Consider the following 26,999-nt stretch of genomic DNA (forward strand, 5'->3'; position numbering starts at 1 on the left):
AAGGCGTGCACCACCACTGCCTGGTGATTTTTTTTTTTGAGACAGTTTTTCTGTGTACCCATGGCTGACCTGGAATCTGCTCTTTATACCAGGCTGGCCTCAAACTCATAGAGATCTGCCTGCCTTGGTCTCCCAAGAGTTAGGATTAAAGGTGGTGCCACCACCACCAGACCCCAGCCTGTTTTGAACTGAAAAGTTGCCCTCTAACTTCCTTAGACCCTCATAAACAAGATTATAAACTTCGTTTACAACGCCTTGTGACACCCACAGTAAGGACTCTTCCCTTGCTGTGACTTACTATTTTGTCTTATCTCTGTTGTAATCCTGCCCAGCGCACTTCAGGATTACCCCATGCTCTGATTTACTAGAAATAATAGGTTCATTTGAAACACTTTGAACAATCTAACTTCTGAAGCCACTAAAAACATACACTTGGCTATTGGTGACAGTAAGCCCAGGTCTCTCCTGAGACGCTCACACCCATGTCTTGGGTGTGTACTATTCTTTTCAAGACACCTTTCCCCGACTAACTAACGCCTGTGCTTAAAAGCTTTTTATCCTCTTCCTAAGATTTTTTTAAAGATCTTTATTTATGTATTTATTTATATACGTGATCTGTCCTCATGCACCCCAGAAGGAATCTGATCCCATTACAGATGGTTGTGAGCCACCATGTTGTCACTGGGAACTGAACTCAGGACCTTTGGAAGAGCAGTCAAGTGCTCCTCACCACTGAGCCATCTCTCCAGTTCCAAGATTGACTTTTTTTTATGTGTATGTGTGGGTGCCTGAGTGTGTATATGTGCACCATGTGTTGACACAGGCCCAAGGAGGCCTGAAGACCCTTGAATCCCTAGAACTGGAGATCCAGGTGGTTGTGAGTCCATGTGGGTGCTACAACTGAACTCTGGTTTTCTGCAAGAGCAGCAAGCGCTCTCAACCCGCGAACTTTCGAGGATGCTTCTTCCCATGATGTCTACAGAAGGGAATGGGTACCAAAACCACAATGTAAATGATGGAACAATGCTGAGTCCTAGGATAGCAGGAGCAGCCAAGCTGTGGCTGCAAGGATGCTCCACCACCAAGGCCCATTTCGACCATCAGGGGACACAGGTCCCAGGAAGTGGCTGTAACTTCCTTGATTTTCTCAACCTCCCCTCTGGAATGGTCTTCCTGGAGTAGGTGGGGGCTTTTTTAGAAGGTGTTTTTACACCCAGTTTCGTCTATCACAATTCCAGGTCTTAGGAGAGGATGGGAAGAAAGGATGCAAGTGCCTTGGGCATTTGCGCATGTTGTGGGGCTTCCCCGGGTTGTGGGGCTTCCCCAAGCCGCTGGAGTTGCCAAGACACAGCCTTGTTTTTCCCCTACTCCGCACCCTGTCCTTCTTCTTATCAGCTTGGCTGCCTCACACTCTCCTCCCAGTTCCCAGACGTAGTTAAGGCTAACTTCAAACTTCATTTTCACATACGCTTATTTCCACCACAACACAATCTCGGCCAGGAGTCTCTCCACTAGACCACCAAAAACTTTCAAATTGTTCCCAGCGTTTGGGAGGGGGAAGCAGGAGGATCAGGTATTTAAGGTCACTCTCGGCTTCACGGTGCATCAAGCCTGGGTTAAATGAAATTCTGTTGCCAACAGAAACAGTCGGGACTGTGGGGCTGGAGAGCTAGCTCGGCGATTGGGCTTCCGCCTCCTCTCCCCTGCATCTGGTTAGTGGGGCTCATAGACACCCCAGACCTCTTCTAGACTTCAAGGGGGGCACCTGCACTCACAGGGCACATTCCCATACTCACACGCATGCCTTGCCTCGACTGAATTGCCATTCTGACTTTCATCTGAATGACAGACGAAGTGCCATCTCCGAAGAGTCTCTAACTGACATTGTGGGTGTTCCAGGGCAAGCGCTGAAGCAAATGGAAGATGAGGTAATTTGTTAAAAGGGTGTGTGTGTGTGTGTGTGTGTGTGTGTGTGTTAGCAGGGCAGTGGTGGCGCACACCTTTAATTTTAGCACTCAGGAGGCAGAGGCAGACAGAACTCAGTGAGTTTGAGGCCAGCCTGGTCTATAAAGCGAGTTCCAGGACATTCAGGACTGTTACACAGAGAAACCCTGTCTTGAGAAACAATAACAACAAGAAAGAATATGTGTTGTGTGTGACAGGCTGCCCAGCAGGACTTATTCAAAGCTTGCAGGTCCCATCACCTCTGTCCCAGTAGCAACTGCTGTCCTGCACACAGTGGCCAGGTCAGCCACCAAGAGTTAGATGTGGCACCCCAAGTTAAGGGACACAGTCCCCCACTGTAGTGCCTGGCCTCAGACACCAGCATCACTTTGGTGGCCTCAGGCTACACACAATGTTGACTAACTGTAAATCCTGGGAGTGGCTGTGATCTGCCTACCATTTGTCATTTGCTAGAATTCACAGAAGGCAGGACAGTCCTGTATTTATGATTTTAACTTTATTAAAATGAAAAGAATCAGGAAAAGTAACATAGAAACACAAACAGGGCAAGGTCTGGAGGGGTCTGGAGCACAGAGCTTCCTTGCCCGGCCACCCTAGGACAAGAGTGCATCAGCCTGAATGAAGCACAGCCATGTATGTGCCCATCTGCAGAGAAGATGCACTAGGTCTCCACCAGGGCAGGATTATTCCCAGAGGTCTCAGAGTCACCTCAATCCCCAGTTCTCTCTTCTCCCCCAGAGGGGTCCTTCAAACTCAATGCCTCAACCCTCTAATCAAGCTGGTCTTTATATTGGCCAGTTGCCACCCTTGGCCATCTCCCACCAGGGAGACAAATAACAATGACAGTCCATCCTCTCAGGAAATTCCAAGGACTTAACACCCCCCCACCACATGCCCCCAAACCAGGGACAAAGGCCAGCCAAATCCTTTAATAGCCACCATTTCCTGAGACACCCATTCCTCTGTAGAAAAGATCATGAATGGGGTCCATCTTCTGGTCTGGCCTGTTTTCCATTTCGCTATTGAACTTTTCACGATAGAAATGTTCGAGCCTATGCAACAACAGTAGGAAGAATAAGAAAACAGGCCCCGGGTTCCCATCTCTCCTTGTTGGTTACTCAAACGGGGCTTACTTTTCAACAATGTTCCACGTTGGCATTATCTTTTGAAGCTAAGCCCCCACACCCTCTCTCTGAGTATTACTTCCCCAAAGTTCCCTGCAATCGCCGCTACACTACGGTAGGCTTCAAGGGATCTGGAGTGGAGCCTGAGCACCCAGAGGCGCTGGGCAGTAGCTTTCAGGGGGTGAGCACATCATCAGCGGATTTCAGATTAAGGGACAATTTCTCCCCCCCCCCACCTCAATCCCCAAGGGACACAGAATTCTACTTCACTGCATTCAGAGTGAGGACCGGCCAGCCTTGCCCTGTTTATGATGATTATCTTGGTAATGAGTCGCCTCTAAAGCACTACGTTCAAGAAGTCATCAGCTAAAACATTAGTAATTCACTAAAATCAATAGAGAGGTAAATGATGTAAAAGATAACCCCAGTATTAGTAACAGATTGAAAATCAATCTCCAAGTAATTAAAAAGACTAGTCAGCCAGTCCTGAATAAATACAAAGACTGGACCTTTAGTTTATCATGCCGGAGAGGATTTTACATCAACGTTTCTGGCAAGTTCTGTATGTCTAAAGGACCCTGGGGTTTTCCTGTCACCCATGTTAGGCATCTCTGCCATGTTGGAATGACAAGAGCGGTGACCAGAGCCATCCATCCTCCACCTTCCCACCTGCCCGATTCTGCACAAGGAGGGGTGAGATGAATACACAGCTTCTGTCCATTCCAGGACCCTGTGGTACAGGATGAAAGAAACGGCTGTGGTGAAGGGGAGGTCTTACCATTGCAAACAGAAAGGTACCAGACAGCAAGGGTACACTCCTCCACTTACAACTCCAAAGCACCTCGAACAGCTCTGGGCTTTGGTGGCCTGCTTGACTCTCATAAACAGAGGGACACATGTCCCAGGCCTGAGCTGCACATTGCCTGGGAAGAGTCTTGACTGCTGGTCTCATTTCTGCATTAGAGCCCAAGCAGGACCCCTCAGTGAACCTTGGCATTCTCCTTCTCTAAACCTAAATGTTTCCCAAGTCTGACTTGGTTGCAAACAGGTTTTGTTTCGGAAGATTGGCGAAGATGCCTTTAGACATCTTCAAATTCAGAGAAGAATCACCAAGAATTTGTGTAGCAAAGGAAAAAAAAAACTTTTCAAAGGCCACATATCATCTGCAGGGACATGGTCTCTGCAAAGACACTCCCAGGGAACAGAACATTCCTCTGGGAGAGGACACAGGTCACACATCTGTCAGGAATGCCAATGCTGAGAGCTCTGGAATTCCATTACTAGATCTGAGATGTGCTATGTTCTCAAGTATCCATCCATATGAAAAGTCTAGGGGCCCCACCTTCCCCATAGTGACCTTTCTTCATAGGAAGGCTTACAAGAGGGAGCTCCCCACATAGGAAAGAGAGCTAGACTCCTGTCACAAGAGGCCAAATCCTCACAGGTTCTGGATTTGACGTCAGTACAGAAGAAGGGAGGGGAGATTTCGGTCATCCATCCCTGCCCTTTAGTGGCCTGGGCTATTTTCATTGCATGAAAGACTGCAGAGAAAACAGCCACTGGCTGGACCCTCCTTTTTTTTTTTTTTTTCTTTCTTTCTTATCTTAAAAAGGTCTTCCTAACCTACAGTTTGGTCTATATGAGCATCTGGAATTGGCTCAAATGAGAAAGACAGCAGAATGGTCCAGGTTAGGTGATGAGTCTTGGACTCAGCACTGGGCCTGCAGTATGTGGCTAAGGGAAAAACAGGAAAATGGCTGTCTCTCACTGGTCCTCAGGCCAGAGTCACCTCAGTGGGTGGTCTCGCATGGCTCCTGAAGCAACCACATGAAGCCCTTCTGCATGACGGTAGGGTATGGGAATGAGGTGTGGCTGGCCACTTAACAAAGGGTGACATGTATAGCCACAGTCCAGTATCTACAATCCGGAGGAAGGGCACATTACTGCTGAAGACAGCAATTAAGGCAAGACATGAGTAAGAGCAAAGCCAGCAGGGTCCCGTGAATCCAGCCAGGGTTCTTCTGCTCCCCAACCCCCACTCCCAGCACAGGCTATGGGAAGAAAGGCCTCCAGCTCTATGGCCACAGTCAACATGTCCCTGGTGAGATGCCCTTGGAGAGAGAGAGATTCCATCTCAACCAGATCAGAGTTCATGGACACAAGCTGATACAGATCAGAGTTTGAAGCCTCACCTACAAAAGATTCCCGGGAGGAAGAGATATATGGAAACTCAGAGTAGGGATTAGGCTCAGTAGTAAAGCATGTGATACATGCTGATCCCCAAAACTGGATGTTTGCATGTTTTTTTCCTTTGTTTTTTATGACAGGGTCGCACTATGTAGCTTCAGCTGTCCTGAAACTCGCTATGTAGACCAAGCTGGTCTCAAACTCATAAAGATCCACCTGTCTCTGCTTCCCAAGTGCTGGAACTAGAAGCTAGACCACTACACCTGGCCTTTTTCTTTTTCTTTTTTTTTAAATCTAGGGCATAATCAAAACACGAGGGTCTGAAGACTAACCCAAAGAGTGGACATCCATCACCTGAAAGAAAACATGGCCACAGACTTTCTGCTAGACAACAGGAGTTGCCGGGCGGTGGTGGCGCACACCTTTAATCCCAGCACTCGGGAGGCAGAGGCAGGCGGATCTCTGTGAGTTCGAGACCAGCCTGGTCTACAAGAGCTAGTTCCAGGACAGGCTCTAAAGCTACAGAGAAACCCTGTCTTGGGGAAAAAAAAAAAGAAAGAAAAAGACAACAGGAGCACTAACGATTTTACTCTCTGCCGCTCTGCCCAAGTAGCTAGCAGCCTGAGAGATTTCCCAGAACACGGGAGGGGGTCACCCTGTCCTCAGGGGCACCGGGAGGTAGATATGCTTCCCCACCCACAAGACAATCACCCCACCCCTTTCTGAGCCAAATCTCCCCGTCTTATTCTCTCTGCCTCTTCCCCAGGTCCCCGCCAAATCTCCTATCCGTCAGGGACTCGGAAGTTCTCCTGGGAGGATCCCTTCTACGGTGTTTTAACCAGTCTTGGATGTTCCTCGGCAAGCCCAAGTGTCTGAGGCTGGCCTAGCGGCTTGCCTACTTGGAAGAATAAATGGAAAGCTTGGTGCCCGCAGAGAAGACCCAGAAGGCCGGGTACAGGGCTTCGGTAAAGTCCACCTTGTACTTGTACATCAGGTGGACCTTCTCAGTGACAGCAAAGAAAATGACAAAGCCGTGGTCGCAGTTGAGAAGCACGCCGACCCGCGTGGCCTTGGTGGAGGGCAGCGTTTTCTCCACATTGTTGTGCCAAGCCGAGATCTTGTTATTGAACCACTCCACACACCACGAGTGGGCATTGCGGCCCAGCCGGCTCTCGGGGCCCTGCCGCTCCATGCTGCCGTAGCAGACGCCTACTCCGCAGAAGTTGTTCTTCTGCAGCTCCACCTCCCAGTAGTGAATGCCTTTCTTATAGCAGTGCAGCCCCAGGACCTGAGAACAGTAGGTGAACCTCTGGGGATGGGTGCGGTACTGCTGGAGACCCTCGGCCACAGAAGCGGTGGTGTAGTTGTCGGTCAGAGTCACCTTGTTGTGGGCAGTGTTGTAGTCGAAGATGACTTTCACGGCATCTGAGAAAACATCCCCCAGGGAATCCATGGCAGGAAGCCCAAAGACCTTTCACCTTTAGAGCTTTCTCTGTAGCTATTTCACCCATCCACCTATTGAACTACCCATCCACAGATCCACTTACCCATCCACCTAGTCACAAGTCTCCCCCCCACCCATCCATCCAACTAACCATCCACCTTACCCATCTACCCACTCACACACACGCCTATCCAGCTATCCACCTACCCATCCACTTACACCTATCCATCTACCCAACCACCCATCCATCCAACTGACCATTCATCTCTCCAAACACCCACTCAAATACACACATCATCTATCAACCCATTCAACTAGCTGCTCGCTGGTGCTTTGACCACCCACTCCTCTGTCTGTTCATCCATCTACCTACCCATCATCTACCTGCCCAACCATCCATCTACCCGCTTATGCACGCATCCGGACGCCCACCCACTCTTGCATCCATCCATCTAGCCAAGCTACTCACACTCCAGAAGCTGGGCTCTGGACTTGGCTAAGAAGTTTTCTAGCATCTTGGCTTTGAGCGCAGTCAAGTTTGGCTGTGGGGTGTTGGGTTTGGGCGTGGCTAGAAGAGGAAACAGAGAGTGGTATTCAAGACAAGCTCAGGACAAATGGCAGAGGCCTCCTTGGTGCTAGGGCACAACTCACCATCAGGGATAGTTGTTTTAAAGTCCATTGACTGCCCAGGAGCTCCAAAGGTGGGCGTGTTGGATGAGGGAGAGCTGGGAGTGGGTCCAGGAGCAGTAGCTGAAAGGTGAGGGGAGACAGACGTGAAACAGCAGTATGACACAGAGGCCAGATGACCTCTCCTCCCTTCTAAGGTGGCTGTCAACTTCCACCAACCGCCTGACCAGTCAGGGCCACACAAGTGAGTCCAGATAAGGCTCTTTATCTGTCTTACTCAGTTACGCTGGGCTTCCTTTCCCTGCTCAGGCCTGGCTGCCTTCACAGCGGACATTTGGAAGGACAGGGCCATTGCAGAGCCTTTGTTAAAGCAGGTCAACGGTCGCTCTCAGTGTTAGCTCTAGGCCCAAACAAGTCACGAGAAAAAGATAAACAAATGCACAACTTACGGGGTTTCTTGGTCTTCTTTTCCTCTAAAAGAAAGAAAGAAAGATTTTAGGATTAAGAAATTTTAAAGCACACTGCTATACATAAAAGACCATATAACATTCATCAGCACACACTTGCCACATGTAAGCTGAGGAAGGCTGGCCTAACTTCAAATATAAGGGGGTGGCTGGCAACACACATCTACAAGGACAGGAACCCCACCAGGGACATGGGGGTATAGACTGACTAGGAGGAGATGGGAATTTTCTAGGAAGCATTTATGTTGATTTGGGTAATGGTAAGATGGGACCCATTTGTCAAACATGTATTTAACTGTACATTTAGGGTCTATGCATTTTTACTACCAAAAGAAAGCAAGCAAAAAAAGAGGAAGTCAGGGGAAAAAAAATAGTCTTGGTTAAGTATTACCACAGTGCTTAAAAAACACCTGCCTTCCCTAGGGTTCTTCCGAGCACGCTCAGTCGCCAGGTGTTCTGGTCCACAGAGAGACCGAGGTTCAGCAGTGGTTTGCAGAAGACAACTTACACATTATAAACAAGCAGCAAGCAGTAAAGTTCACCCACGTTCCTCTTGCACCCCCTAACACCACTAACAGCAGGGCACCTCCATGCCTTCTCACACTGACCCTGGGGAAGCAGTCCCAGCTTGCTTGCTTGAGGGTTATAAAGAGTTCTCATGTACAATAAAAGAACTTCTGGAGGCATCACAATTTCTGACTTCAAACTCTGCTACAGAGCTACAGTACTGAAAACAGCCTGGTACTGGCATAAGAACAGACAGGAGGACCAATGGAACTGAATAGAAGACCTGGATATTAATCCACACAACTTCGAACACCTGATCTTTGATAAAGAAGCAAAAAATATTAACTGGAAAAAAGAAATCATATTTAACAAGTGGTGCTGGCATAACTGGATATCAACATGTATAAAAATGAAAATAGACCCATATCTATCACCATACACAAAACTCAAGTCCAAATGGATCAAAGACCTCAACATGTGTTCAAGTGGCACAGGGAACCACTTTCTAAATATAACCCCCAGCAGCCAGACACTGAGAGAAACAAATAATAAATGGGACCTCCTGAAACTGAAAAGCTTCTGTAAAGCAAAGGACACGGCCAACAAGACAAAACGACAGCCTACAGAATGGGAAAAGATCTTCACTAACCCCACATCAGACAGAGGCCTGATCTCCAAAATATACAAAGAACTCAAGAAATTGGACACCAAAAGATCACATTATCCAATAAAAAAAAATGGAGTACAGACCAAAACATAGAACTCTCAACAGAGGAACCTAAAATGGTTGAAAGATACTTTAGGAAATGTTCAACATCCTTAGTCATCAGAGAAATGCAAATCTAAACAACTCTGAGATACCAGCTTATACCTTTAAGAATGGCCAAGATCAAAAACACTGATGACAACTTATGCTGGAGAGGTTGTGGGGAAAAGGGAACACTTCTGCATTGCTGGTGGGAATGCAAGCTGGTACAGCCCTTTTGGATGTCAGTATGGTGATTTCTCAGAAAATTGGGAAACAACCTTCCTCAAGACCCAGTAATACCACTTTTGGGTATATATCCAAAGGATGCTCAATCGTGCCACAAGGACACGTGCTCAACTATATTCATAGCAGTTTTGTTTGTCATAGCCAGAACGTGGAAACAACCTATGCGCCCCTTGATTGAAGAATGGATAAGGAAAATGTGGTATATTTACACAATGGAGTACTACACAGCAGAAAAAAATAACAACATCTTTAATTTTGTAGGCAAATGGATGGAGCTAGAAAACATTATTTTGAGTGAGGTAACCCAGACACAGAAAGACAAATATCACATGTACTCACTCATAGGTGGTTTTTAAACATAAAGCAAAGAAAGCCAGCCTACAAATCACAATCCCAGAGAACCTAGACAACAATGAGGACCCTAAGAGACACTTACATAGATCTGATCTATATGGGAAGTAGAAAGTAGAAAAAGACAAGATCTCCTGAGTAAATTGGGAGCATGGGGTTGGGGGAGGATTGAAACCAGAAGGGGAGAGGCAGGGACGGGAGCAGTGAAAAATGTAGCGCTCAATAAATATCAATAAAAAAATGTAAAAAAAAAAAAAGAGTTCTCACAAGCAGTGTGTCCCACGGGAACCTCGCTTGCCTTCATTCCACGGGCCAATTGTTATAATTTTTCCAAAGTGAGGGACCATACTATACTAGGTCCATCCTATTCTTCCCCAGCCCCATATCCACATTCCCATTGACAGTGACGCCATCCCTGATGAGGGGAAGGGAACAGGGGTAAAATCTAATGCTTGAAGTATGGGGTAGAAAAAGTGTTCTTTTGCCAGGTGGTGGTGGCGCACGCCTTTAATCCCAGCACTTGGAAGGCAGAGGCAGGCAGAGACAGGCAGAGACAGGCAGAGGTCTGTGAGCTGAAGCTCAGCCTGGCCTACAAAGCGAGTTCTAGGACAGCCAGGACTATAGAGACACTCTGTCTTGAAACAAACAAACAGTGCTCTTTCTTTTTTTCCTTCCTTCCTTTTTTTTTCTTTCTTTCTTTCTTTTTCCTTTATAGAGACAGGGTCTCTCGACAGAGCCCTGGCTGCCCTAGAACTCACTACATAGACCAGATAGGCCTCAAACTCACAGATGCTGGGATTAAAAGCATGTACCATCATGCCCTGCTTGCTGTTTACTCTTTTTATAAATCAACAAATATACTGTACACGTGTAGATTCAAATTCCCACTGGTAGGAACAATTAGGAAAACATTTTCTGTTTTTCTTTTTTTTTTTGGGGGGGGGGGGGCGGGTAGAGACTTTGGAGCCTGTCCTGGAACTAGCTCTTGTAGACCAGGCTGGTCTTGAACTCACAGAGATCCGCCTGACTCTGGGATTAAGGGTGTGTGCCACTGCCACCCGGCAATTAGGAAAACATTTTCTTTGGCTCAGTAGAAGAGGTCAATAGGGGAAAATAGTGAGAAACACGAGACTGGGTAGATGGCTCAGCAGGGAAAGCACTGGCCACGCAAGCATGAGGACCCGAGTTCAGATCTTCAGACCCCAGACAGTGCTCGATGGGGTAGCATGCATCTGAAATCCCAGCATTCTTACAGCAAGATGGACACAGGGGAATCCGAGAAGTGTTCAGGCCAGTGAGCCTGGCTTAGGCCATGGCAAACAGGAGATCCTGTCTCAAACAAGGTGGAAGGTAATGACTGACACCCAACGTTGAATTCTGACTTTCACATATGCACGATGTGTCCACACTCCCACACACAAACTTGAACACATACACACACACACTGAAAGACAGGAAAGATTTAAAAAAAAAAAAAAAAAAGAGGGAGAAACAACACACACAACGTCATTGTGCATTAAAGCCGGTTGGGTAGAGAGCACACTTATTGGTTGCGCTCGGAGTATATCAAATAGTTCTTAAACACATGGCAGCTTTGGTGACCACTATCCCACACAGTCAACTGTAAACAGAAAAGTCAGATTCCCTGTCCCAGTGGAGTGAATGCCTGACCCTGTGCCGCAGTAGCTGACGGGATGGTCTCATCTGTCAGCCATAGTCACACTGACACCAGAGAGATGAGAGGAGGCTACTTACGTTGGGGCTTCTTCACAGGGCGTGTAGGCTTGGATGTGGACTCCGGACCATGACCTCCCACGCCACCTGTGCCAGAGAAAAGGGAATGGCTGTATGTAGTTCCTCCCCACCAACTCCCAGAGCTGGGTTTGTCAAGGCTGTGGGCAGAACATTCACACAGACACACAGCTCGCCCACTGACCCAGCCATTTAGTTGCAAGAGACAGAAATTAAATGCTAAGAGGACCAATTTGTTTGTTCCTTCTCTCTTCGGCTTAAAAGGCAGCTGGGGCGAAGTCTCCTCTGCAGCACCCAATTCCGGGACTTCTCTGAGATTTGGTTTCTTTGGCCATCCATCAAAGATTCCAACTTGATGATGGCTGATGGTACCCCTGAATGAGGTCAAGGTGTCTGGTGTGGAGTGGAGACTAGGCCAATGTCAGTTTCTTGCCCACTGGCTCTTTCTTCCCTCCTTCAGCAGGCTAGTCACTCACAGATTTACCCCCTGTGAAGTACTTCTAGAATCTTCCACAAAGGTGCCTCCTTGTCCCTGTTTCAGAAGCCCTTCTGCAAGGACCCTGGGCTGGCCACATGAAATTCAAGGCCATCGCCTGTCATTCAACAGGGATTTTACAAGCGAGTCAGGCTTCTCTGCGCAACACCACGGGACAGCTTTTTAACAACAGAACACAGTTCCAACCTTCACAGAGATCCCCACCTCTGAGGATGCTGGACAGGAATCTCCAGGAGCAAGAAAATGGCACCTACGTAAAGGATTCCAGAGGAAATGAATCCTGCTCTAAGGAGTGGAAATGGAGCTGGTAGGATGATGGCTCTGTGGGTAAAGGAGTTTGCCACCAAACCTGAGTTCCATCCCCGGGACCCGCACGGTGGGAGGAGAGAACTGACTCCCGCAAGTTGTCCTCTGATCTCAACGCCCGTGTCATAGTGTACATGTCCACATACGTACACATACAAAATGCATACGCAGACAATATGCATGCAAACAAAATAAATAAATGTGTTGTCTTTTCAAAGGAGCGAGAATGTTGGTTCTGGAACCTGGCAGAGAAATGTAATGGCTCAATGATTTCCACACAGTGAGAAGGAAGCCCAGTGTGAGGGTGAATGTTACGTCATCAGCTTGACAGAGTCTAGAATCAACTGGGAGGCGGCCCTTTGAGCACGCCTGCGGAGGGTTATCAAGATTGCATTAGCTGAGGTGGGAAGACCCGTCCTGACTGGGATGCTGGACTGTTTCAAAAGGAGAAATCAAGGTGAGCACTAATATGCAAACAATTCATTGCTCTTCTGACTGCAAATGTCATGTGACCGGCTGCTTCACACTGTGCGGCCTTGATATCCTGCCCCAGGGACTGTGGTGTGGGCTGGGAGCTAAAATAAACCCTTTCTCTCTTGAGTTGCTTCTGTCCGGATATTTGATCACAGCTACAGGAAAGAAACACAGATGCCTAACAAAACTAAAATGCCTAATGGTAGATTCCTTTAACCCCAGTTACTTAGCAGCCTGAGGCAGGAGGATTGCAAACTCAAGGCCAGCCTAGGCAATTTAAAAGATCCTTCCTCGAAGCCAGGCATACATCTTTAATCCCAGAATCTGGAAGGCAGTGGCAGGGGGATTTCTGTGAGTTCTAGGTCAGCTTTGTCTACATAGCAAGTTCCAAGACAGGCTGAGTCACATGAGAGAGAGAGAGAGACAGAGAGAGAGACCCTATTTCAAAAAAAGATCCTGCCTCAAAATAAAAATGTTCAAAATGGCCATGGGTATAGATAGCACTTGTCTAGTGCATGAAGGCAGGTTGTCAGTACAGCAAAGCCAAACAATACAATAAAACAGCAGAAAGGAATTAGCTGGTGAAGAATGTGATGCCCCCAGCCAAGTGTGTTGGGAGGATATATATAAAGGTCTTGTGGCAGGAAGCATGACACTGAGAGATAGACTGTAGAGAGATGTGTGAGGGCTTGGGGGACAGTATCTAATCTGTCCTGACGGTCAAGGTCTGGTCTGTCACTTTAGGACAATGGAGGTTAGGAGGAAAACAAGGTGAAAAATCCAGGTATTTTCCTGCTATTGCCAGGAAGGATTTTTCTTGGCAATAGCAGCAGATGCAGGGGGACTTTGGAGGAAGCTCACATGGTCACGGAGCACAAGTGATAGTCTCAGATAGCAGGCAGGTGATGTCTGCACAGGACTTGGGGGCAGAGGCAGAAGAGGAAAAAAAAATTGGTAGCTAGGTGTGGTGGTATACACCTGTAATCCCAGTACTTGGGAGGTGGCCAGACGGTCTGGGCCAATGGAGAGATCTTGCTTCAAACAACCAAGGATTGGGTATACAGGTCGGTGGTGGAGGGCTTGCCTGGCACACACTGGGATGGGTCCCCAGAACTGGGTGGTACCAGTGGGGTGGGCATGTGTAAAGCAGCAAAACACGATGGTGGCTGAGGTGTGTGTGCCATCTCAGGGACAGGTGTGCCAAGGAGGAACGTGAGGTTTCTCCGATCCTGGAGCTAGCCATCTGTCCCTGTCCAAACACACTGGCTATCCAGGGTCACTCAAAACCCATCCAAGTTGGTCTCCAGAGTCCATCAGACCACCAAGCCTTAAAGCTCTTTTTGGAAGGAGAGCTGTGACGTCAGGACAAAGCAGAGACACATCCAATGGAGAACGCAGTTTCAAGACCCCTGAAATTCAAGCCCCCGTGTGTTGGGTCACTGTTATTACCTGGGCCAACGGACTCCTCAGCCTTCTCCTGGGGCTGCTTGAGGGAGCGCTTCAGCTCATTCTTGAGGTCCATGGCGCCCTGGTAGACCCCCTTTATCAACTCGTGGTCTAGGTCAATCTTGGGGATGTAGACTGGTTTCGTTGACAATTCTTGCAACTTTGCAGCTTTCTGGAACAAGTCAAGGTGTTAAGGATGGGCAATTCAAGGGAAGCCAGGGCCTGGGCTCCACTCTCATCAATCCCACAAGATGTTTCCTATGACAACAATGAGCCCCTGCCTGCTTCAATCACAAGCCCGAGGTCACCAGCAATTGAAGTGTCTTCTAAAGAACTGGAGACGGGGGCTGGAGAGATGGCTCAGTGGTTAAGAACACCAACTGCTCTTCCAGAGGTTCTGAGTTCAATTCCCAGGAACCACACGGTGGCTCACAACCATTTCTAATCGGACCTGATGCCCTCTTCTGGTATGCAGGCATACATGCAGACAGAGTACTCATACAATAAAAATAAAATAACAAACAACTGGAGCCAGAAGGACCTCAGAGGTCACTTGGCTTACAAAGCAGGTAAAGAGGTCACATGGCAAGTGACTTGCATAGAAACTATGCCAAGGAGAGTCTCTGGAGCTCCTCCCTTCCTCCCAAGAGATACAGGACACTCCAACCCAATAAAGCTCTAATCAGATGGTCAGGAATGTCTGATGGCAAACAAGGTTGATCTAGGACATCCCTATGGGACGGGGGTCGGGATGGGAATGTCACTGAACTTAAAAAGTTATCTCACTAACTTGAGTCCTCTGGAATGAAGGGGACTCAGACAAGGACTTTGAATCCTTTCCAGTTCTTAGGCACAGGAATGAGCTCCCAGGGGCAGGAGGAAACCTTCACCAGGGCACCAGCAGGTATCACACCCAGAGGAAGTTCCATCACTTCTGTACTGAGCAGGGAATCTGGGTCCTTGGGGGACCAAACTGAAAGACTCTAAATGCGTTTCTGAGGCCTCTCAGCTCTAAAGACATTTTCTGAAACCTCTTATCCTTTGGAAACAGGACAGTCACCCCCCCCACACACACACACACGCTGGACTGCTCATCCTCCTGTGTCCTTGTGAATAATCTTCAAACATAACTCCATTCTGGGAATTGAGGCAAAGACAACCCACAGATGTTGACTCAGTTCCTGATGTATTGATTTAGTCACTAGAACAAGGTCAGGATGGCCCATAGATGCTCCCTTTATCTCATCTGACCACGCAGCTATTCTCCTGCCCTGAAATAGACCAATCACTGCTAGTGACCCTTTGAATAAGCCAATCCAATAAGTTGGAAAACAACCTTCAGGTTCCCCCCACTTGTGTCTGTGGCTTTTTGCTTTAAAAGATGGGCTGTAACAGCTATTGGATGTCCTTCATATCCTGAACCTGAAGGGCCCTGTCATGACAGAATAAAAATCCTCTTGCTTTTGCATCAATTGTGGTTATGTGAGTGGTGTCTGGAGCAACTCCTCCCTGATGTTTGGACTTGCAGTCCAACAAAACCAGGTGGATCACAGATCTAGGTCCTGCACTGTCTAAGTGAGGGGGAAGGGGGAAGTGACAAGATGTGGCTTACAGCCAAAGGGTATACAAAAACAAGCACATCTGAAATGACATCATTAGCACTGTGACGGAGTGGGACATTACGCTGCAGCACTAATAATGTGTAACACCAGGACCCAAGAGGGTGGACCCTGGAAAAAGGACATAATCCACTGGGCAGAGGAGGCCAACATGGTGTTTACACTCAGCAGGAATGGAGAGTACAGAGCCTGTCGGGACAGCAAGGACCTCACTCATGGACCACACTAAGAAGCATAGGGCCAGACAGAGCAGGAAGACAGTGCTTCAGAAAGACATTTTCAGGGACCACGTGAGGGAGGACTAAGATGGTCCCAAGAGTCTCCTCTTACACACAGACCCTCCATCTCCGTCTCCTTGAGCACAGGGCAGATGCACAGGAAAAGATGCTGCTGCCCCAACAAACTTACAAGGGACAGAGGAGGTACGCCACCGGGACACTGAAGACATCAAACAAGCTGAGAGAATTAACTAAGGGCGATTATTCTGCGTGGGCCAGGATACTTAATTGGGTAAAAGACCTTACTAGAGGAACTCGGGCCTTCCTAGAGGGCAGCACACGCTGCCAAGTCGAAAGAAAGCCTCAGCAGGCAGCCAGCAAGAGAGTGTACACTTGACCTACAGCCCCAAGGAACTCAAATTCCGAGAGCAGCCAGGCGCACTTGGAAAACAACCCTGTGCTCCAAAATCAATACAGCCTCGCCTGCAGCTGGACTGCTGATGCCAACCATGGGGAAGCCACGCCCAGATGCTGAGCCAAGGTCCTTGCTGATCAAGGACCCATGAGACAATAATCAGCCATTCTCTGAAGCCCCTCAGGTCTGGGGAGCTGCTGCAGAGCACAGAAACAGAGCATGTCTCCGAGACACTTCCAGCCCCAACTCCGTGAAGTCCAGACGGCTATCAGCTCTGGGACGCTAACACGCACGACAGCAGCCTCGGCCCGACTCACCTCCAGAAACTCAAACTCGTCCCCTTTGGCCAGGGTGAGCTCAACCTCTGCCTTCAGGTCATGCATCTCATTCTTCTTCTTGACAAGAACCTGGTAGATGGTTTCCAGCTTTCCGAAGACCCTCTTCTCCTCCTCCTTCAGCTTCCGTGTGGAGCCGGTCTCTGCCGAATCAATGACAGCCTTCATCTCCGTATATTCTTGTCTCAGTTGTTCCAGCTTCCTACTCATAGAGTCCTACAAGGCCAAGGTGAAGGGGTTCCAGTCAGACTGGTGGAGATGCTAAGGCTGCACCCCTGGGTGTCCGGGAGAGGGGAGCAAGCACCAGGAACTGCATGACCCTTCATGGTACTTGGCAATGTCCCGTCCACCAGGACCCAGCAACCCCAATACCTAGGACAATACTCTTAATCACCTACCCCCGAAGCACATATAAGGATGTTCACAAGCGCCGGGTGGTAATAGCGCATGCATGCCTTTAATCCCAGCACTCCGGGAGGCAGAGGCAGGTGGATCTCTGAGTTTGAGGGCAGCCTGGTCGACAGAGTGAGTTCCAGGATGGCCAGGGCTTCACAAAGAAACCCAGTCTCAAAGAACAAAACAAATATTAACAAGAAAATCCAGGTGTGGCGACTCACAAACATAATCCCAGCACTTGGGAGGCTGACACAGGAAAGACCAGGAGTTCAAGGTCATCCTTGGCTGCTTGGCCCTACTTGAGGCCAGCTTGGGCTACATGTGACCCTCACTCATCTCCAGACTGGGGTGGGAAGGAGGAGAGACAACTGTTCACAAGCAACACTGTTTGACACAGCAAAAGTGAGTGGGTCACAGTGGCACATGTTTATTGTCCCAGTTCTTCTGGGGACTGAGGCAGGGGGGGGTCGCTTGAGCCCAGGTGTTTGTGTCTAGGCTACAGAGTAAGACTGTCTGGGGGTGGGGAACCTGAACATAGGAGAGACGATGCAAAGACTGAGAAGTGACCATAGATGGGAACATTAAACAATAAACGAGAGGTCCGTGTGGATCCATCTCCACCAGGGAAAAACACAGAAGCAGAAGCAGCAGTATGATTCTTTTCACACAAAGCTCAGACATTAACGAAATGGTGGTGTTTGCTATTAAGGAAGGCACACACATACAGACATGCATAAATACATAAACACGGGGGAACGAATCAACAATTCAAGATGGTGACTACCCCTTGGAACTGGCTAGGGTATAAATATAAGGTAGGAACAGTGGTGGAAATACACTGCAGATATTACCTTTTTTTATTTTTTATTTTTCGAGGCAGGGTTTGTCTGCATAGCCCTGACTGTCCTGGAACTTACTATGTAGACCAAGCTGGCCTCGAACTCAGAGATCCATCTGCCTCTGCCTCCCAAGTGCTGAGATCAAAGGTGTGCACCACCACTGCCAGGCTGGGATATTAATTTCTTAAGGCAGAGGCAGTTCCTAGTAAATTTTTAAAAGAAGGCATGAAACAATTTCAAAAGGTTCCTAAAGATGGTCTTTCCCTAGAACTCTCCTTTTGAGTGTTACATGTGGCTTCTGAGCTTTGGAAATGTGCCAAGAGGAAATGTGTCATGACTCATGAGTAGACACTAGATGTCAAAAACTCGATACCACCAGGTGATGGTGGTACACACTTTTAGACCCAGAACTTGGGAGGCAAAGGCAGGTGGGCTCTCTATGAGTTCAAGACCAGCATGGTTTACAAAGCAAGTTTCAGGACAGCTGAGGCTATTATACAGGCTATTATAACCCTATCTCAAAAAAGAAAATCAGAGGTGCCTGGGATGATTCTGGTAGACAGTGTTGCTTCAACAGTCAGATTTTTGAACGGACTTCTTGGGTAACTGTAACAGTTCAGAATCAAACATAACAAATAAAAATATACACTGTACACTCAAAGAGTGGAACTCAACTTTTTAAAAACTGTTACATTAATCATTAATTTTTTTCGAGACAGGGTTTCTCTATGGCTGTGGAGCCTGTCCTGGAACTAGCTCTTGTAGACCTAGTCTTGAACTCACAGAGATCTGCCTGCCTCTGCCTCCCGAGTGCTGCGGTTAAAGGTGTGTGCCACCACCGCCCGGCATAATTATTAGTTATTATTTTGTTGTTGTTGTGTGCATACGTCCCCAGGAGGTCAGAGAACAACTTTCGGGAGCTGGTTCTCCTTCTCCACTGGTCTTGGGGACCAAACTCAGGTTGTCAGGATGGCGCAACAAGCACCTTTACTCACGGAGCCATTTCACTGCTCCTCCACTCTGAACCCAGCCCTTCGCTCCACCTCCTCCTGTGAACACCAGCATCCTTCAGTGCTCTTTGTAAGAGAACACCCCAGGAGTGTCAAGCGGGTACACAGCTTCTCAGACAACATTTTCCAGACTACCCTGAAACTAGGTTTGGCCAGGGTAGCTAAATTCCTTCCAGTGTGGTAAGGCTAGAAGGGGTATGTTGTATCACCACAGTGATTGCTTAAAAGGAAATTGCTTGTTGCTAGTATCTTCCATCTTGTTCCCCTTTTCCCAGGCTAGAGCAAGCAGGTAAGGGTGACCCAGAGCAAAGACCCAGATTGACATGAATTTTGCCATCTTGGTCATAACTGCCAGATGACCCTAACACAAATCCCAAACCCTACAGAACATGTTAATAGTATTATCATCATCATCATCATCATCATCATCATCATTATTTGCTGTGGAACAATCCTTTTCTACACTATGAATATGTCTTACTTTCGTGGGTTAATAAAAGTTGACAGGCCAACAGCTGGGCAGGAAGTTAGGCAGGAAAAATGAAAATGATGGGAAGAAGGAGGGTGGGGTCGGGACACCAGCCAGTTACCCAGAAAGCAAGACATGCTAGAGGACAGGTAAAGCCATAAGCCACATGGCAGTACATAGAGTAATAGAAATGGGTTAATTTAAATGTAAAAGTTAGCTAGTAACAAGCCTGAGCTATCGACCGAGCATTTACAGGTAATATTCAGCCTCTAAGTCTGTTATTTGGGAGTGGGTGGTCAGGACAGGAAATGTCCATTTATAATTGTTATTATTATTATTACTACTATTATAGAAAAGCTAGGTACATTCCAATTTGCCATGTGCCACCTTTTCCTAGCTTAGAACATAAACCCCTTCCTCTTACCTTGGGGCACAGAGGCACTATTGTCTGGTCGCTACCTAACAAACCCTTCTGCCAATAAATCCTTAATACATGTTACAGTCTGTGAAATCCTGGAATTGCCAGCCTCTTTGTTCTTCAATACCTTCCGCCCTGGCAGCCAGTTTCTATAATAGTCTTTGGTTTTTCTAAAAGAAAGAGAGAGAGAGAGAGAGAGAGAGAGAGAGAGAGAGAGAGAGAGAGAGAAATCCAGCTTCAATCAAAGACACGAGAGCCTCACGCTGTGGAGTAGCAGGACAGTAGGATGTTTGTGTGGGGCAAAGCTACGCTACAGGACAAGGGTTACTCTGGTGTGGGCTTCGGCTGTTAAACCGAACAAAACGAACTACCTTGTTGGAGTCCCTGCACTTGGTGCCAGACTTACACAACCATCACCTTTATGAATTAAGCCATCTTTCTAGGCCCCTTATTCTTGATTTTTAATGATTTTCCCAAGGCTGGGCTTACAGACAGTTTTCAATTTGTGTTTAAAAGACCATTTCTTGGACGTGCAGTTTTTGGAATGCAAGACCTTTTTGTTTGTTTTTTATCGAGACAGAGTTTCTCTGTGTCGCCTTGGCTGTCTTGGAACTTGCCCTGTAAATCAGTCGGGCCTCCCGAGTGCACAACAACCACCACCACCTGGAGCTTTTTTGTTGTTTTTTTTAAGACAGAGTTTCTTGCTGAGAATGAGGGTGCACACCTCTAATTCCAGTACTCAGGAGGCAGAGACAGACACAGATCTCTGTGAGTTCGAGGTCAGATTAGCCCACACAGTGAGTTCCTAGACAGTCAGGGCTACATAGTAAGACCCTGTCTCCAATACAAAACCAAAACAAAAGACAAGGTCTCAGGCAGCCAGGCTGGTCTGGACCTCACTAAGTAACCAGAGATGACCTTGAACTTCTGATCCTCCTGCACCTGAGGTGCTGGAGTGGAACCCAAGACTTCGAGGAAGCTACACAAGCACTCCACCGACAGAACCACACTCCCAGCCACAGCCAAGCTGTGTCTGTCCTCCCTGAAGGATGGACGGTGTTCCCACGTTTCCAGGCAGCAGCGGGGGAGTCACTCACGTGCACACTCTGTTGCTTGGCTCTCACATCGTCCAGTGCTCGGGTTGCCCCGCTGATGTGGCTGTGCATGATGGAGAGTTTATGCCGCAGTTTGTTCTGCAGAGGAAACACACAGGGTGAGAGAGCCCCTCTTTAGCCTCCAAGCCCCCCACGCTGGGGGCCATCCTCACCAACCATCCCGCTGGTATATCTGCCTACCCCGGGCTTCTTGTATTTGGTGCCCCCCTTTATCCCTTTAGGCAGACAATACAGAAACATCAAGACTTGGAACCACAATGACTGTTCGAAATCCCCTTCCCAGCTATGTGTCTTCAGCCTGTTTCCTTGGCTCTGAACAGATACCACTGTGTCTGCCTACACGGGCTATCGGGAAGACGAACCAACACAAGATCCATGTTCAGAGCATGGCCTGGATCAGCCTAAGGCCATACTAAATGTTGGCTTCTATTCCAACACACTTCATTCGCAACTACTCATTTTACAGCTCATGAAATCCAAGCAAGGGAAATAATGGTGAGCGGCCACGCTCACAGAGACAGAATGATCTGGAACAGCTGCTTCTGTGATGGCGGGTGAGGTCACTCGCCCTACCACAGCAAACACCCATGAAAGCAGACAAAATGTCAAAGGAAAGGTCCACTCAAGACACTGGAGAGCTAACAAAGCAACTGAGTTTCCAGGAGAACAGAACCCAGCGAAGAAGCCCAACACTCAAGACTACCATCCTCAGAGGTGCCTTCGAACTGCTGAAGGAAGCTAGGCGAGGTTTGGTCCGCTCCAGCAAGGCAGGGACAAATATCAAACTGTACTTGGCCACCTCAGGCTGAGGCCACGGAATGCTGGGAATCAGGATAAGCTGGTCAACCAGGCTTGAAACCGCTAAGCTGATTCAAAACCACCTTCAGAAGCAACGGTCTCCTGTGTCCCTGCTAAGATGGAATGGTGGCAATTTAGAGATGAGAAGGAATGCTCCACTGCCACAATGAGGGCTGTTAGGAAGTGCTTACACGCGCCAGGCACCCTCCTAGAACCTGACATCTACCAACTTTTTAAAGCGAAGTGCAGTGCCTAGAAGGGACATTGGAGACACGGAGGACACGGATGACTCGCCCAAGGCCACACTGTTAGTAATTGGTACAGCTAAAGTTCTGGTACTAAACGTATAGACTATATAAACTGTGTATGCTAGGAATTTCTAGGAAAACAAACAAACATTTTCTTCCCCTAACCAGCTAGCTCAACACACTCTCGCCCTCTCCTCTACTTTCCTGCTTCCTCTATTCCATCAGAGTCGCCTGGAGCTGAACCTGACCTGGAGGCTGGATTTCAACCAGCCTCTGTCACATGCAAGGGCTGGATACAGAGATCAAGGCTGCGCAGACTCTAGCCAGAAAGCCCAGGTCAGTGATATTTGACTCAGCCTCGGTGACACGGCCCTTCCCCCGGGCCTCCAACAGTGGCCGAGATAGATTTGGGTCAAAGGACAAACCCAGGCAGATCCTGCCTCCCTCCCGCAAGCTGGAAGACACTTGAGAACACTAGCACCTGGTTCACTTCCAGAACTGCCCTGGGAGCCCTCCCTGCTGAAAGGGTTACCCACTATTAATCAAACCAAATAACAGTTCCCTCACTGTGGATGGGGGGTCCACTCCACCCCACTCCAAACCAAAGAGAAGCAAGTCAAGGATTTAGGGGGTGATAACAGAACACTGGCCAAGGATTAAAAAAAAAAAAAAAAAAAAAAAAAAAAACACTTTGAAACTGGGTCCTCCACATGGGAGAGAATGGAATCCTGAGTCTGCATCCCCAAACTAGCAGCCAAGATACTCAAGACAGTAGCAGTGCTTGCTTGTCAGGGGCTGGCACTGAAATACTAGTAGTAGCAGCTGGGTCAAAAAAGACATGGGCATAAGATTGGCAGGGAAATCTGCTACCAGGATGAAAAAGACAGCGGGAATGGCCACTCGCTCCAGCTCTAGACAGAAAGGCTGAAAGAGAACAGAGGCTCAGGTCAGGCTAGGCAGGCCCTCCTGCCCTGGGGAATAGGTGCTTCTAAAAGCGCCCTCCTTGGAAGCCAGGTTACTGCAGGGATCACTGGCAAGTCCTCTGGACTGAGACAGAGACCGCTAGGACAGTGTGCCCTGTCCGTGGCTTTCCCAGAGCATGGGGTGCCTCATCTACACAGGCCCAATAACAAAATGGTAGCGACCAATATGGAGATTTTGTAGAAAATTGTTTTTCCATAGGCTGCCTTATCTACTGTCTCTCTTATTTTTATGGTGTTTTTCCCTTAATTCTTATTATATTTATGTATGTGTGTGTGTCCACCCACACACGTGATCACATGCAGATGGATGTCAAGTCAAAGGACAATTTGCTGGAGTTGGTTCTCTTCCTACCATATAGGTCCCAGGGATCAAACTCGGGTCATAGCTTTGGTGACAAGTTCCTTTACCAGCTAAGCAATCTCGACATTTGTTTGTTGTTTTGAGACAGTCTCACCCTGGAGCTGGCCTCGAACTCACGATGATCTCCCTGCTTATGCCTCCCACGTGCTGAAATCACAGACATGAGGAACCATGCCACCTGCACCCCACGTTCACTATACCTGAGACTAGCACCACCATGTCCCCCATTTTATCATTTTGTGCCTGAAAGCTACGAGCGGAGTCAGGGTTTGAACCCAGATCTTGGCATTGAATATGGGAGGAGACTCCTGAGCACCCAGCCTTCCGATACTGAATTCTGCCTCCGAAGTACTTCCCAGGAGGCCCAACCTACCCAGAGATCCGCAGTGACTTGCCTTAAGCCAAACAGCTAGCTCTGTGGGGCAAAGCAGAACCCCAGGTTCCAAAGGCTAAGCATACTTTCTTCTAGAACAGGTAGAATCAAAGGTGTCCATACCCACAAAAAGGATGTCCATACCCACACGGGCGGGGGGGGGGGGGTACCGAGGAGGTGAACTCAAAAGATGTACCTTTAGGTCCAGCTGCCAAGCTTCAAAGGGAAAACATCTAGAGGAACCTGGCTAAGCCCCAGACAAAGTCAGGAAAGGGCTGTGGTAAAAGGGAGCAGAGCTGGGATCCCATTCCTGGCACCAATGCAAAACCTGCCAACCTCACCCAGGCTTACGATTCCGTTCACAACACTGGGACAGGTCTCAACTTCCCAGCCATTTAGTGAAACGAGATCAGATCACACTTTGACAAATGTGGTAGAGGGGCAGCTTCTGCTGAGTCCACAGGGCGAAGAGAGGAGCCTCTAAATCATCAAAACCCTGGAAGGCCCTCAGGAACTCTGACTCCCCCCCTCTCCTGTCTTTATCAAGGTGGACCTAGATCCAGAAGCTAAATCCCTGCTCAATTTCACACAGCAAGAATGACTACACTAGCCGGGCATGGTAGGACATGCCTGTAGTCCCAGCATTTGGGAAGCAGAAGCAGGAGGGATTTCTGAGTTTGAAGCCAGCCTGGTCTACAGAGTGAGTTCCAGGGCAGCCAGGACTAGGTAATAGTGAGACCCTGTCTCAAAAAGAAAAAGAAAAAGAAAAAAGATGGGCTACACCACAGCGCAACAGATCACATGCAGGGGTTCCTCAGGCTCTGCCCACATTCCCTGTCCATTAGAACCCTCCGGATCAACACAGGCTTCTCCGTCCGGATCAACACAGGCTTCTGCCTACAGCCTGCAAGAACGCTCACGCTCCTGAACTCAACAGATGTGGACACCAGTCTGGTGGTCTACAGGGGAACGAGAAACCAGAACGGTGAGTCTGAGCAGCTTGTTTCCCAGCTCTGATTGTTTGGACAATTACTGCCTTAGCACCGCGAAGCTAATCTCTCTGGGACTGTTTTCCTGAACTGTGGAAGGAACTAGCACACAGTTCTTACATGCTGCCAGGAACTGGGGGTGTGGGAAGTGGGAGGGAGGGTGGAGGAAGGTAAACCCCAGGGCTCATAGTCAATATTCAAAACTACTAAACTCCACTGGAAAATCTCAGGTTTGGGGGCAGGCAGAGGGTGCCTCCAGTTGTCTGCTATGTAAAATAGACACGAGAGGACTGGAGAAAGCAGGCAATGGATAAGCGGAAGGCTATACAACCTCCTGGCTCTCTGATTTGCCAGTGGGGCTGGCCCTCTACTGCCCAACTTACAGAGAGTGGCCTTAGGAGCCTAGAGCCATGAAGTCGTGTGAAGAGGTGGATCTCTGGCTCAGTAAAGCCTATCTCCTCCGGCAATCCACTGTACTAGATACCCAGGATGGGCCCTCTCCACAATTTAGCTGGCCCGGGACGTCCTCTATATCCGCACCAGCCATTCCCTACCTCCAGGTCGGCGCTGGCCTGGCTTAAGGGTGTTGGGGAGCAGGTCTTGTGCTCTACCAGGCAGATATGGCAGATGCACTCGCCATGCTCCGGGCAAAACAATTCCCGAAGGCGGTTGTGTTGGGGACATTTGCGGCGCAGCAGGTCACGGACGGGTGGCTGCAAGGGGTGGTCCAGGAAGGCGGGACTGTCGAAGTGCGGTCTCAGGTGCTCCTGGCAGAAAGAGGCCATGCACACGAGGCACGTCTTCACTGCGAACTCCTTCAGGCAGTGGTCACAGGCCACCTGGGTGGCTGAGCTGGAAGTGGCGGAGCGGGCAGGGGGCGTCCAGTCGTCCACGGGCGCCCGCGCCTGATCGGCTTGCAGGAACTGCTCCACCACTGCGCACAGCACCGTGTTCTTGTGCAGCTGCGGGCGCACCTGGTACACGGTGCGGCACTGCGGGCACCGGTACGGCGGGCCCTGGACGACCCACGTCTCATCCAGGCACGACCTGCAGAAGTTGTGGCCGCAAGGAGTGGTGACGGGCTCCTTGAAGGGCTCCAGGCAGATGGAGCACGACAGCTCCTCGGCCAGAGGAACCAGCTCGGCCATCGCGCTCCTGGGGGCACCCGACGGGACGCGCTGGGACAGCGGCAGACACCACCGCGCGGTGCTCAGAGAGCAGCGAAGGAATCGAAACTGGACAGGAGGGGCGGCGCCCTGGGCTTTCAGGAAGTCACGTGGGTCCCTGGAGGCGGGGGCGGGCTTAAGGCCTCTGGGCTGGTACTGGGAGCCGAAGGTGGGGCGACAGGCAGAGTCCTGACGGCCCCCAGCGACCCGAGCAGCCGCAGCACGACCACCAGGTGCCTTTTCAGGGTCACTCAGCAGATGAACTGTGGCAGTTGGGGTATTCCTACCCTCCTAGTCAGGGCCCGTGTCCTCCCAGAGTGCAGCACCACTTTGGAGAATATTCGTCCGTGCTCTGGGTGTCCCAACCGCCCCTCCAAAATAAGACAGGTCTTATTGTCCTCATTAAAGCAAGACAGAATAAAATACGTAGACGCAGAACACAATGACTTGTGCCTGTAATTCCATCTCTTGGAAAGCTGAGGCAGAAGGATTGCCACGAGTTCGATGCCAGCCTAGGTTACAGAGTGAGTGACTGTCTCAACATCTAAAGCAGGGTTGAGGAAATGCCTGGGTGGGAGGACGTGCAGGATAAGGCCACGGGGCCGAAATCCAGTTACTTAACCCTGGTTAAGACCTTACAAAATTGTCTTTCTGGGTCTGGGTTACCTACCTCAAAGTGATATTTTCTAGCTCCATCCGTTTGCCTGCAAAATTCAAGATGGTGTTGTTTTTTTTTCTGCTGTGTGGTACTCCATTGTGTAAATGTACCAGATTTTAGTTATCTATTCTTCAGTCGAAGGGCATTTAGGTTGTTTCCAGGTTCTGGCTATGACAAACAAAGCTGCTATGAACATAGTTGAGCACACGTTCTTGTGGCACGATTGTGCATCCTTTGGATATATACCCAAAAGTGGTATCACTGGGTCTTGAGGAATGTTGTTTCCTAATTTTCTGAGAAATCGCCACACTGACATCCAAAGGGGTTGTACCAGCTTGCATTCCCACCAGAAATGCAATAGTAGTTTTTAAACATAAAGCAAAGAAAACCAGCCCACAAATCATAGACAACAATGAGGACCCTAAGAGAGACATATATAGATCTAATCT

At 48.8% G+C, this 26,999-nt stretch overlaps 1 protein-coding gene across 1 annotated transcript; it reads right to left on the reverse strand.

Moving 5' to 3' along the window:
- Positions 1-2,444: 2,444 nt before the first annotated feature.
- Trim25 (tripartite motif containing 25) lies at positions 2,445-25,966 on the reverse strand. Its single transcript, XM_087910112.1, has 9 exons — positions 25,281-25,966; positions 20,957-21,052; positions 16,710-16,943; positions 14,144-14,312; positions 11,422-11,487; positions 7,797-7,820; positions 7,372-7,470; positions 7,190-7,288; positions 2,445-6,701 (listed from the first exon to the last, which is right to left on the reverse strand). The coding sequence occupies exons 1-9, from the start codon at positions 25,872-25,874 to the stop codon at positions 6,172-6,174; spliced, it is 1,911 nt and encodes a 636-aa protein (XP_087766238.1). The 5' UTR covers positions 25,875-25,966; the 3' UTR covers positions 2,445-6,171.
- Positions 25,967-26,999: the final 1,033 nt, after the last annotated feature.

The sequence above is a fragment of the Myodes glareolus genome, chromosome 9 (genome assembly GCF_982192425.1).
Source record: "Myodes glareolus chromosome 9, mMyoGla1.1, whole genome shotgun sequence".
NCBI lineage: Eukaryota > Metazoa > Chordata > Mammalia > Rodentia > Cricetidae > Myodes > Myodes glareolus.